This window comes from Chlamydotis macqueenii, chromosome 1 (genome assembly GCF_036417535.1).
Source record: "Chlamydotis macqueenii isolate bChlMac1 chromosome 1, bChlMac1.mat, whole genome shotgun sequence".
Lineage (NCBI taxonomy): Eukaryota > Metazoa > Chordata > Aves > Otidiformes > Otididae > Chlamydotis > Chlamydotis macqueenii.
The window spans coordinates 182,580,626-182,594,454 of record NC_141556.1 but is presented as its reverse complement, the minus strand read 5'-3'; the positions used below and the strand labels follow the sequence as shown (position 1 = coordinate 182,594,454).

General features: G+C 37.4%; 1 protein-coding gene across 1 annotated transcript in view; it reads left to right on the top strand.

Moving 5' to 3' along the window:
• VWA8 (von Willebrand factor A domain containing 8) overlaps positions 1-13,829 on the top strand; it is a 193,396-nt gene that overhangs the window by 64,042 nt on the left and 115,525 nt on the right. The window contains exons 15-19 of the mRNA XM_086771807.1: positions 5,885-6,053; positions 6,398-6,475; positions 10,250-10,365; positions 11,243-11,349; positions 11,881-11,987. Coding sequence (XP_086627933.1) covers positions 5,885-6,053; positions 6,398-6,475; positions 10,250-10,365; positions 11,243-11,349; positions 11,881-11,987 — 577 coding nt within the window. The remainder of the gene's footprint in view (positions 1-5,884; positions 6,054-6,397; positions 6,476-10,249; positions 10,366-11,242; positions 11,350-11,880; positions 11,988-13,829) is intronic.

Sequence of the window (13,829 nt, the reverse complement as noted above, 5' to 3'; positions counted from 1 at the left end):
GTAAAAGAAGTCAGGGTAAATTGATGCAAACATGTATCCACTTCTTTGATTTTGGCTGTGGGCTTCTTTGGCATCAGTGAACCATTCCTCTGTAGAGAGGGTGCTGTTCTTGTCAGCCCTTGAGGAACTGAAGGTGTTCCAGGACCTCATCTTGGTGTTGGTAGGAAATCGTTGGATTAGAAGAGGACAGGGCCATCTTCAATATCTCAAAAAAAAAAAGCAATAGCTGGAGACTGGAGGCAGCTGTGATGAAGAACTGATACCTTACTGCCTTATGTAAGAGAAACTGAGAATGTGGAGTACGTACTTCCCCCCTCTCCTCTCCATTTTGGGTTGGCTTTGATGTGTGTGAGTGTTCTTGATGGTACTGACTATACGTAGTATAGTTTGCAGATTCTTCTGTGCTACTTCTAATTATTCATAAATACAAAATAACTCACTGTTGCTCTCTGTTCCCTTAATTTCAGACTCAGTGGTGAGGTGGCCAAATGCTGTTGTTAGTTACATAAGTACAGATATGTCTTTCAAAATGGAAAAGAACAACTGATAATGCTTTTTTTTGTAGACTATGTGGACTGAATACTTTGTGCATGGAATTTAATAACAGAATTCTCATTTAAATCTGTTTTAGAGAAAAAGAATAGTATTCCTAACCAATGAGGCAAAATTTCTGTAACTATTTTAAAGTCTGTGTGTGTAAGAGGATTTGACTCACCTAAAGATTTTTCCTAATTTGAAGAAGAGAAAAAATTGGGATATTAATGGAGAAGTTCTAGGAGATCTCTTATTCAGACAAGCAAGACACGTTTTGTACTGAACTTTCATGCTCCTATGTGAAAATATTTGATAGTGAAAAAAAAAAAAGAATATTCTTTCACAGTTTTAATGCCTTTAATTTTTAGTGCTTGAACGGTAATAATATTCATGTGTAGTGGAATAGAAGGGGCAATACTGCATAATCCATCACTTAATTTCCAACCTTGGTAAGTCATGAGGGTTTTTTTTTAATAAAGGGATAGTATTTCAGAAGACGCTGTGGTCTAAAGAAATCACATGCCTCTGTATATGAATGTAAACAGTATTACAGTAGAGAACGTGAGTGTGCTTAAACCACGGCAATGTTATTAGCAGTGCTGGGAAAGAGGCAAGTATGGTTTGGTTTTCCAATTATTTTCAAGTTTTTCAGGTTAAAACACTATTATTCATAAATTGTATTTTTGGACAACTTCACTTAGAAGGTTTATTTCCTTTAAGAGGTAATAAAATACATTCTTATTCTAAATGAAGTTAATTATTGTCATTGAGTTATATGTTCACTGTTATTTTATTACATTTCTGTATCTGTCATGTCTACTAGCATTTTTCTGAGAAGGGCTCCAGACTGGTGTGTGCAATAGCTCTGTCAGGACTGACAAGTGTTAGCAGCACGTTTCCCTTAGTGAGATTTTGGGATATTCCTCAGCCTGCTGAAAGCCTATGAGCTACTAGGTGACTAGCAGCAGGCACAGAGTACTTTTTTCTCTAGTGTTTATTGTGCCAGTTTGGCTGTGGAGTTAAGTTAGCAAACAGTCACGGTAAGATGACATTCATTCATTTGAGGAAACTAAGTATTTTTTGTGAGTTTGAGGAGAAGGAAAAGAAAAACCTGCCCTTAAGGAAGTGACAGATGGTCCTTAAAGGTCTTTTACGTAGAAGGAAATTATAGCTGCTGATTCTTGATTCATTTGATGATTGTATGATTCATTTTCCTGAACAAGTTCAGAGAGTAAGAGAAAGTGCGTTCAAGTACTGTGTATATCCAAGATTTATACATAGAATTTTTTCTGTAATCTTCCATTACTTCACTGAGATAGACACTATAAAGGTAGCAATTAGCCTTACAAGATGAGCAATAAAGTGTTGGTTTGTCTTACGATGCAGTATTTTAACCTATTTGGGTGGATATCCCCCCACAATACATGTATACACGCTCACAGATGGTAAGTCCTTGGTGTGGTGAGCAGAAAGGCAGCTATTGCAGGAAAATGTAGAAGTAGGTATATAATAGGATTGTTCAAAAGCTAAAATAAGTCACTCATAATGCATGGGTGCTTTTAATGCCCTGCAGACATTGGATTATTTTCCATGCGATTAGGTTGAAAGGGAAGACACACTAGATGAGACAAATATAAAGTGTGTGAGAGAGCAAATTTAGCAAGCAAAAAAAAGTTTTTAATTGCTTACATTTTCTAGCTTTTACTTCATTTTTGGTTGTGGGATTTTTTTTCTTCCAGTTTAGTGAATTTTCAAATAAAGTAATCTGTTAATTTTAGACTGTGGTGAAATTTAGGAAAAACGGCAAGAAAACTACAATAGGTCATTGTGTTCCTAGGGTTATAACAATTCCTATCTTATAAAATTTCATAGAAAATTAGATTTATTAAATCATGTTACAGAGATAACCAAAAATCGTTTAGGTTTGCAAGGTGGCATGAGGAGTACCATCCTGCACTTTTTTTTTTTTTTGAGAAGTATGCTCAAAACCATGTGCCAATAATAAGAAAATCTTTCCCTAAAATCACCCTGAGCAGACTGTGTTTTGATCTTCCTCTCGAGAGCAGTGGCGATAATCCTTGGTTGGAATTAAGCACTGATGTCGAAAGAAGGACACACATGTTATTAGGAGAGTGCTCTGCTATCTGTGTTGTCAGTAAACATTTAATAGAGAGAAGGATAGAGACTCTTTGTATTAATCAACTAACACCAAATCTTCCTACTGTGTTTGAGGCTCATTCATTTAAAAGGTGTCAAGTTTTTAACAAGATACACTTGGCCTTAGTCTGCAAAGAACACGAGATGTCAAGGATTTATTTTTTAATAAAATATAGCTCCATCTAGGAGCTCTATATTATATTTCTTTAGAGACTTGATCTGTAATACAATGGAAGAATTTTGAAGCTCTTCAGTTCCACTGGTGGAAGCTGGGAACTTTCAGAGCATTGCAGGATCGAGTCACTTGTGGCATTTGTTTTAATAATACAATTAGCTTGACATTTTCAACGGTGCAAACGTCAGTCCAAACAATAGGCTTTTGAAGTAGCCAAATAGTTTTATTCATGTTTACAAACTGGAAACCTACAGCAGTGATGTTGCGATACATCCAAGTCTAGAGAGCACGTCAGCAACTTTAACTGGTATCACCAAGTTAGCTTGCCCTGACTTTGCATGTCCTCTCCTCCCCCTTCTCCCTGTGCCCTCCCTGCCTGTGCCCCCATGCCCTTAGAGTTAGGCAGTGGTGTGGAGGTGATACAGGAGAAATGTGTTCCCTTTGCAAGGGAAAGCTGACTGCTTCTTGTGTTCTCTTATGGTATTGCAGAAGGACCACAATTACTCCTTCAAGTCTGGTGGATTTCTGGAGGAGGGTTGTTTTTCTTTTTAGTAATGGGATGGGGGGGCACAGGTGAGTCTGAAGTATATGTATTTATCCTATGTAGGAAACCTTTTCCTCTATAATAAGGTTGCCTAATGTTCTCTGACCTTCTTTTATGCTTAGTGACAGTGACATTCCCATTGGTTCCTCTTTCATGTGATGTTTTCAGACATCTATTTCTATTTTTATCAATCAGAGGGTAGCTTCTAGGCTTGTGACTTTCAGCTGAGAATAACTCATGTCATCCCCTGTGTTTGCTTTGCTACAGGACACTGTTTGCTTTAACCACTCTGTTGTATCACAGGTTTATTGTTGCAATGAATGGGTGAGCCAGCTATGCAGTAGACTTCTTAATGTATGTTTAATGGTCATATTCTGTTTTCAGATTTTCTTGCTTATACCGTTTTCCCCCCCTCAGTTTACCCAGGAAGAATACTCACCACCAAGTGTTCTGATTTCAAATTTAGTAATTTATATGGAAAATGACACGGTAACTGACATGTCTAGTAATAAAAGCTGTCTAATTAAATTTCACTTGTTTTTTTCCAAATTAACATCTCCTATTTTATTAAAAGTACTGTGAAATTAATTGTTGAAAACAAGCCCTCCTTGCACAATTTGACTGGTTCTTGTGTGTTACTTGTTGCTGTCTGTTACTTTTGCTGCTTCTAGAGATCATGCAGTTGTGCTGATTGATAAGTACCAATGAATTCCCAGTCCAAAGAGGTTATAGATAAGGGAGACAAAAGATGTGAAGAAGGCAAAGATACCCAAAACTGAGGCAGTGGTCTTCTACTGCTGTAACAAATGCATCTAGAATGTATATTTTAGTTTGTATTGATCACAGTAAGCTCCTGTTATCTTCAGTGAAATCAAATAAGCAGGTGTCTAAGAGACTGCTAGTCACCAAATCCTGCAGTGTGAACTAAGGGACACTAAAGCTAGCAGGTCAGTTCCATAAAGATTTAAAAAATAATAATAATGAAAGTACCTTTTACAACCATGAACAGTGAATGTGTTCCCACAGGAAGTTGTGGGGCAGGTAGGATGAAGAAGTTCAGAAAATGATTAGAGAAATTTGTGGGTAAACAGACATTAAAGCAGAGATCTACCCTCCAGTTTCCTTGAAGATATGATTGTGAGTGCTGGGAGGGTTTGAGGAGAACAGACTGCTGGTAGTGGCTAGGCTTAGGTGCTTTCCCCAAGGAGTATCTCCAGCTACTGTAATCAGAGACAGAACATGTAGCGAGATGAGTTGATTGAAGGACCCAGTAGGGCATTTCTTAAATTCTTGTTGGAGGGACCTGTCTCCCCATGCTGACTTTAAGATGAAGCAAGGGTGAGGTGACTGGTTTGGTCTTTGAAGTGTAACTTTCAGGAATATTATGAGGTTAGATTTATTAGAATCATAGAATAGTTAGGGTTGGAAGGGACCTTTAAAGGTCATCTAGTCCAACCCCCCTGCAAGGAACAGGGACATCTCCAACCAGATCAGGTTGCTCAGAGCCTCAGTTGCCTGGCCTTCAATGTTTCCAGGGATGGGGCATCTACCGCCTCTCGGAGCAACCTGTTCCAGTGTTTCACCACCCTCATTGTAAAAAAATGTTTCCTTATGTCCTGTCTGAATCTACCTCCCTCTATTTTAAAACCATTACCTCTCATCCAATCACAACAGGCCTTACTAAAGAGTTTCTCCTCATCTTTTCTATAAGCTCTCTTAAGGTACTTGAAAGGCCCCTATAAGGTCTCCCCAGAACCTTCTCTTTGCCAGACCAAATAACTCCACCTCTCTCAGCCTGTCCTCATGGACACAGTACTCCAGGTGGGGTCTCATGAGAGCAGAGTAGAGGGGGAGAATTGCCTCCCTCCAGCTACTGGCCGTGCTTCTTTTGATGCAGCCCAGGATGCAGTTGGCTTCCCCATGCCAAGAGTCTAGGTGATTTTCCAAGGGCCGCAAATGTTCCTAAACTGTTACAAAATCCAACTCTTCGTAGTATCTTGGCTGATCTATACAGTGTCATCCTTTCTGTCAGTCTAATTGAGTAAAAGAAGTTGCTCATTACTACAGCTCTGGTAGATCTTGTTCTCTCCCTGATTTGCCTGAGAGACATCCTGCTTTCGGTAAAGCACTTGTAAAAGTCCATCAGATTAGTGAAATGTGTCCCTTTCAGACATACAGTACAGCAGACTGTAGCCTAGTTGCTGGTATTTGTTTATCTTGTGGCATGCAGGTCCTATCGCAGATGAGAAGAGGAGACTTGGGTATCCTTCTGAGCATTAAAAAATAGTATATTTATGAAATTGCAAGTCGCATTATGGAGTCTTTGTCTTTTTAAAAAAATGTAAAGGTACATTTCAAGTTAACTGAATAGATTGTGAAATTATTCAGTATAATAATTCTCATTTTTTCATTTATTGTAAAAACAAAATCTGATATTAAACCAGGTAATGCATTTTTAAACTCTTTTTTTGCAGGTCTATCTTTCCTATCCATCCTTCTTTCAGAATAGTGGTCTTAGCAGAACCTCCTGTCATTGGAAGTAGTACCCAACAATGGCTGGGTCCAGAGTTTCTGACACTGTTTCTTTTTCATAATGTTCGATCTTTAAGCAAGAGTGAAGAAATTCAAGTTATTAAAGAAATGGTATGTACGTTCAATATTTTAGGCACTTATTGGCTGTTGCTTACTAAACGTGATTATTTACTACATAAGAAATATTTTACTCTTTCAATGTAGCATAAATGAGTCTTCATTTTCAAAGGTTATCAAAGCAGCATATCTGCTTATCTTTTAATGGTATAGATATAAATTAATATTCTTATTGTGATAAATGGTGCTCTAATAGAAAAATACTTTGTCTTTTTGTCTTTTCTTTTTGGTTGACATAAAGCAACTGCAGCAAGTGCATGCGCATTGCATCTGGGTGTAGCTGTATATGGAACTTGCATATCTTGCAGTAAGATTAATACTGTTTTTCTTTCAAGCAGATTCCAAATGTACCCAATGTTGCTGTGGAGCAGTTGTTGTCATTAACACACAAGCTTCGGGAGACAAATGATGCCACGGTGAGCCTGTTTAGTTTTGGGTTTTTTTTCTTTTTTTTTTTTTTAACATTTACTTTCTCCTACTGTTTGTTTTAACAAAGTCTGGATGAAGCGTGCTAAGCTATACTGTTACTTCAAAGGCTGCTTGCAGCCCCAGGAAATTATTGCTGGCAATTACTGTACCACGTACTGTAAAGTTTTTTTGATTTATGATGTACGTTTTTAGAATCTGCATAAGTAAAACTTTTAGGAAATTGCCCAAATCCCAGCGAAGTCAGGCAGAACAGTACATGTTGTCAGCAGGTTTAAATACATGACTGACAATGAAACATGCTTGAGGTGCCTTTTGAATAGGTGTGAATATAGCTGTGTGTGTCCAAATATTTTGTGATTACTTTGCTTTGGACATTAGAACTTTGATAGGCATTAGAACTTTGATAGCTGAAATTATTGGGGCTTTTTTTTGGCAATGAGAACTTCTTAACCGTTATAAAGTGCCAACTGGCAACAGCAAAGACTAAGAAAAGGGAAAGCTCCAGAACTCCTGACTGTGTTACTGCTACAGGCTATTCTATTAAAGCAGTCTTGTCAAGGAAAATAAGTTCTGCTGACATAGTAACCACAAAATTCTTTAAAAAGATAGTCAAATCATGGTGAAAAGAAAGAAATTACTGCCATGGCAACTAAAGCACTGGGTGTTTTTAATGTAAATAAAATGTAAAACACTTTTAGTGGAATCCAGCAGTTTAACTGGTATGCAAATGTAATCTGTTCTCCTTAGTTTTCATGATTTTAACATGAGTAATAGTTTTTTATAGTGTTACTATTTAAGAAGCTGAAAGAAGCGGTTAGGCTCGTCTAAGCTTAAAAAAACTAAGTAAAAAGCTTGATGTTTAGGTACACCTTTGGGACAGTGTTGTTCTTATTCTCTGTTTAGCTTCCTACACCTAATGTATAAATGTATTGGTTTTGACATACCTGAAGACGTACTATGCCTGAACAGAGCATTATAGAAATCCTTTCCAAATATGTGGATGTCTATAGCATTGTGAAATATCTAAATGAAGTATATGAAGTTGGATAAGAAGTGAGTCACAGTACGGATTGAGGGAGGATTCCTACAGATCAGCAGTGACATGAGACATGTTGGGAATAGCATGCCTGTGTGGAGAGCTGAAATGTGTGCCTTGGGTATGTCAGGCTATTTATAGAGTTGCCTAAGTAAGTAAGCCTCTACTGGAGATTATCCTGAAATATTAACCGTTGTTTAAAGTGATTGTTAACAATAGAAGAATACCTGTGGACTCTTTGGCCTGTGGGCATTGTCTGTGTTGTTGTAATTGTTTGCTTGATTTACAAGAGAATCTAGAGACCACGATCAAGATCCTGTTGGATTAGATGCCTTATAGATAATTATTACAAAGATTTTCACTAACGCAATTTTGAGTTTACGGTTGTTCAATAAAAGCAAAAACAAAAAAACCCAAACAAAAAAAACACCAAAGGTGTGATACAGCTTTTCCTTTGTGGGTCCATCCTCTATGCTTATTTATTTCACTGCAGGATTTGATGCTGTGTACAATTTAGACTTTAAAATGCCCATGTCCTGAGAGATTCGATTTATCAAGGTGTTATGCTACCTCAGTTACTGTGCTCAGCTGTCATTCTCCATCAGTGCAGTCCCATAGGTTGTGACTTAGGAGGATTTCTTACCTGCCAAAACTTACCCTACTTGGGAACCTTTCAGCTGTTTAAGATATTTTTGGAAATAGAATATAATCTCCTAAGGCAGTGAGGGTTCTGGCTAGTGAGCAGGGATAACAAGGATACAGTGCTCACCTCTCTCCGTTGCCCATGCTTAACACATGGCTGAGTAGGTCTTGAAATAAAACTTGAAAAGCTGTAATTTATATCACAATGTCCATAATGCTGAGCGGAGACCCCACCTGGAGTACTGTGTCCAGTTCTGGAGTCCCCAACACAAGAAGGACATGGACCAGCTGAAGAAGGTCCAGAGGAGGGCCATGAAGATGATAAGAGGGCTGGAGCACCTCTCTTATGAGGACAGGCTGAGAGAGTTGGGGCTGTTCAGCCTGGAGAAGAGGAGGCTCCGGGGAAACCTGATAGCTGTCTTCCAGTACCTCAAGGGGGCCTACAAGAAAGATGGGGAGAGGCTGTTCAGTAGGGCCTGTTGTGATAGGACGAGGGGTAATGGTTTTAAAATAGAGGGAGGTAGATTCAGATTGGATATTAGGAACAAATTTTTTACAATGTGAGTTATAGAGCACTGGAACAGGTTGCCCAGAGAGGTGGTGGATGCCCCATCCCTGGAAACGTTCAAGGCCAGGCTGGATGAGGCTCTGAGCAACCTGATCTAGTCAGGGATGTCCCTGCTCCTTGCAGGGGGGTTGGACTAGATGACCTTTGAAGGTCCCTTCCAACCCTAACCATTCTATGATTCTATGATTCTATGCTTTGTAATCTTCCATCAGTGAAAGCAGAAGGAGCAGGAGTAGTAATCTTTGCAGTTTATCCCAGTCTAAATCATTCTTGCTCAGAGCTGTGCTAAAAAACATTATCGTTTGCTTTCTCAGCATTCAGGAAGTTTTGTACAATTTCATATAACTGACTTGAAAAAAAAGTTTTTGGAAAAAAAAAAATTAATTCCTGTTTGCAAAACTCCAGCTTTCCATGGGAAAGAATTGGTGTTAAGACATTTCTCATGCTTAAAAATGATTAAGAAAAAAAAAACACCTCTGAAATTTATGAAGTGTTGCTTTTCTCTGTTTTTTTTTTTCCTTCCCCTGAATGGCAAGTTTCAGGGTTTTTTTTCCAATTGAAACAGCAAATATATTAAGATAATTGTAATGCAGTTAGAAATCGTTATATGAACCAAATCAAAATGTTTTGAAATTACTTAATTAAAATACTTCACTTGACCCAGGCAAAGCATGGCGTGACTTATCAGATCACGCTCATTGTTGTGTGTTTCCTGCTAAAATAAGGAACCTATTTGTATTGGATACCTTCATCCGGTAGATGTAATTATAGAATGATTTCTGTCTCAGTCTTTGTATCTCTCTTTAAATATATGGTCACTTGTTTGGGGGTTTTGTTTGTTTGGTTTTTTAAATTTTGCTGTATTTGTTTGAGGTCTGCCTTCCCAGGCATTGAATAATTTTGTAACTCTTTGCTGAATCGTGTCCAGTTTTTAGCATTTATTTTAACATGTGGACAACAGCAAAGGACACAGTGTTCCAGTAACGGCCCGCCCAGAAGGCGTGTGCAGAGGTGATACAATCTCCTGACTGCTGCCCAGTGTTGTCTTGTTTATATGTCCAAGAATCCTGCCGGACCCTTTTGCCAGAGCATTACATGTGGAGCTCATATTCACTTTGTGAAGAGCAGACAAGTTTTTAGGACGTTGATCCTTTTACAGTAGCTAAAGTCCTTGTTATTGTTAATATTGTTTAGTGTTAGGTTTTGTATAGCAAATAAAATTTAGTTATCAGCACATTTTTCTTCCTGTGGCTTATCAAGTGAAATCATAAGACTGATCTTTTGATGATATCATGATTTCCATGGCAATCGATTACTGCAACAAGTACAGAATTACAAGCTTGCAGATTAAAAAGCACAAGCTGCTGTAGGAGGCAGAAAGCACCTATGGATTAGGAGAAAAGTTGAAATAATTAATTTTGGATTATTTTTTTTTCTCCTGACTTGTTCAGTTTAAATCCTTGAGATCCAGTGCCAGGGATCAAATAATTAAACTACTTGGTATTTTTTTGACAGGCACAATCACTGGCTTCATCTTTATCTACTCGACAACTGTTGCGAATTTGTCGTCGACTGTCACAACATCCAGATGAAAGCCTTTACTATGCTGTTAATAAAGCCTGCCTTTCCAGGTAGAAGTGCTAATTTTAGTGGAAGTTCAAGAGCTTCTTGATCAGATGCTATCATGCAAGATAGCTTTTAATGCTTTTAAATAGATAATACAATTGCTGTCTTGCTCCTTAAAGTCTGTAATTTCTTTAGAAGTATTTGTGTAGTATTCTTAAACCTAGGAGGTAAGTCAAAATGAGTTTGTACTCTTTTCTCATCTTTATGAAGATATTTCACTACATTACATAAATTAGGTCACCATTATCAGCATTACTTCACTGTCTCAAAACACTCCAAGTGTTACATTACTGTCTAATATGACTAGATGTTTGGTGGAAGCTTGGTTTCAGTTCTAAAAGCTGAATCTAGAAAAGTTATGAACATCTAGGGGTTTTGTTTTGGTTTGGTTTTTTTTTCCAAAAGAAAGCAAATTTTAATTTTCAAAAGGTTTCAAAAACTGAAGGGGCTTAGCTCTGGATATCTCATAGCTCACTTTTTCTTTTTGAAACCTGAGGTCCAAGTGAACTGAGTCAAGAGAAAAGGTATTTCCGAAAAAACATTGTTTCTATTGTAGCTCTTGCTGGCAGCCGAATGAGGACATTACATACTTCCAGTCCTAATCTAGCCTACATTACAACCTTGTTGCAATATTCAGCAACATTGAAGCCTTTTAAAATGAGCACGCAGCCAAAAATGTAGTTAATTGCCTATGGAAGAAGCTTTATTTATCTCCTTAGGAATAAGTAAAATGTTGAAGACGGAGTGTAAAAGGAATAGATGTTCAGGGTTTGGAGGTCCAAGTAAAGTTTTGTACTGATTTTAGATTACAGAAAGTACTGAAAACGTAAAAAAAAATTGTGTTCTTAAAATACAACCTCTCTCTGATTTTTCTTCATTTAGATTTTTACCAAACCTTGCCAGATCAGCTTTACATAAAAATCTACAGGATTCTGGTATTGATACAAGTCCAGAAGACATGAAGAAACTAGAGGAAAAGGATTACGCATGTAAGCTTCTGCCATCTTTTGTCCTGCTCTTCATGAATGTCACTCAGACTCATACACCTTTATACACTCAACTGTCTGAGCAGGCAGTAGTAGCACTCACTCATTCCCCTCCACACCCCACTCCCCTGTGGGACAGGGAGAATGAGAAAGAAAACTTGTGGGTTGAGGAAATATAGCCTAAAGATATTAGTGAGATTCCAATAATAACATGAGAGTATGAAATTAAACCATGGCAGCAGTCACAACTTCTGTTGTTTCTTATGCTACTTTTCCCTCTAGATCACCTATTCATAATTTATTGTAACGGACTTCTTTGCAATTTTAAAGAGAATTCAAATTCATAATAATGGCACCTCTTGTTAATGGATACTCTTTCAAGCATTCTCTTTCTTTAGTTAAAAATAATTTACTGCAACCCACAGCCTTGTTAAAATTTGTAAATAATCACTTGCAGGTGTTGGGGATTGATTACATGTCTGCTCAGAGGATGCTGTAAGTAATGCATTTTCTTATTTCCTGAAAAATGTCTAGGTGAAATAAATGATGGGATTCTGAAGATAGGATCTGTGACGATGCCAGTTTATAACTCAGCCGAGAAAATGAAAGTGCCTGATGTTTTGTTTTATGAAAATGCACAGGTAAGTACAAATCTCTGTCCTCTAAGGTACAAAAAGTGCGTTAAATGTGTACTAATGTGCATGCTCATATATAGTAAATAATGCACTAAATACATTTTAAGGATTTATCTCTGAGGTAGTTTCTTTAGGCTAAAAGTTTTCCTTACAGGATTTGATGCTCATTTCAGATGTGCCTTGACCATCACTTTGTGAAGAGTTTGTAACAATCCTGTTGAACATTCATAAAATATGAAGTAACAGCAACTGAAACCGAATTTTATTTAAAATTATTTGGTCAGATGTTATATTGAAAGATTTTTTTTTTTTTTCTATTTTTTTTTTTTCCTGCTGCTGTACTGATCCACTCTTAGGGCTGGATTATCAGTTCCATCCAGAGACTTTTTTACAGGCTTATTGCATAAAGTTGTGCCTGCCTTTTGTTAGAATTAACACTGCATGTTTGCAAAGCAAGGCGAAGAGTAGTATTAGTTAATGAGTTATTGTTTATTTTAATTAGTTTAGCTTATGAATTAGTCATTGTTGTCATTAGTGTTAATTAGTTTGTAGTAGTGAAGAATAAGAGTAATTAGTGAACACAAGAAAAGGGAAGGGTTTGGTGACTGTTTTTGTTTTTGTTTCCTCGCAGCAGTTTTGTAGAGGTAGGTGTACTGCAACTTTCTTTTCAGTCAAGTGTTGTAGCCTTGAAACTGTCAGACAAGGGTATCCTTAGCAAGAGAATTACCCTCTGAGTTACCTTTAGAAGATTTTACCACTGAAAAGCAACACTGATAGCATGATATTGTGAAATATTTTTCTTTTAGGGGCCTGGTGTAGGTTTGCTTACTTTTTCTTTCCTATTCTTTGTTCCTCCTTCACTTGCAATTTCTCCACAGAAAGACTATGTTACATGGGTATCACCTACTGAAGGTGATGACAGGCTGTGCAATGGGAACAGATGACAGACTTCTTCATCTTCCCCACTAACATTTCATGTGAGATTTTGTTCTGTGTTGCCATTTTGATAAAATACTTAATTTGGGTCTATTGGAAACAAAATCCTGAGTCTTACTAGGGCTTATACTTGCATTATTTTTTCCACCTTCTTGCTTATAGCTTCAGAAAACTATATCCAACATGTGTTCAGATATTATACATCTGTTTTATTTAGACAACATCTGTTAGAAGAGCTGGAGAGACCAAACTGCTCTCTATCTGTCCTTGGTAGCTATGTACTCTGAATACTGAAGGAAACAACAACCAAATACCAGTCAGGATAGCTGTTCCCATTTCTAAATGAATTCTACTCTTATTTTCTGTGTCACTAGTTTGTAGTTCAGTCATTCAAGTGCTGTAATGATTGTTTAGCAAAACCTGCTGGAGGACAAATTTGATTTGTGAGTCTAGTGCAATACTTCCTCTTCGGTATCTAGAAACTATGGAAATAAACAGAAACAGAGAAAAAAAATACATCCTCAGCCCTTTACAGTGCTGCACAACCTAGTGAAATACATAGTTTTTGCTTCTGCATGTTTGGTCTTGAAACATTTCATGTTCCAGTGGAATTTGGCATTGCTATGGAACATTGCAGTTGGTCCACAACAAATGGCACAGAGATGGAAGTTATTTTTAGGTGATATGCCAAATTTCCAAATGCCACTTTCAGAGCAGGCTTTGAGGAATGTGGATTGATAAAGTTGACATTATATTGCTGTGCCTGCATGTAAATAATTAATCTGAAATATCTTCATGCATCTTAATACAATGCTAATTTAGGTCCTGGTGAAAACAAAGAAAGAAAAAAGAAATATCGATAACAGTATCTTTTGTGGGAAAGCTGTTCTATTGGTGGAGTATAATGCACAT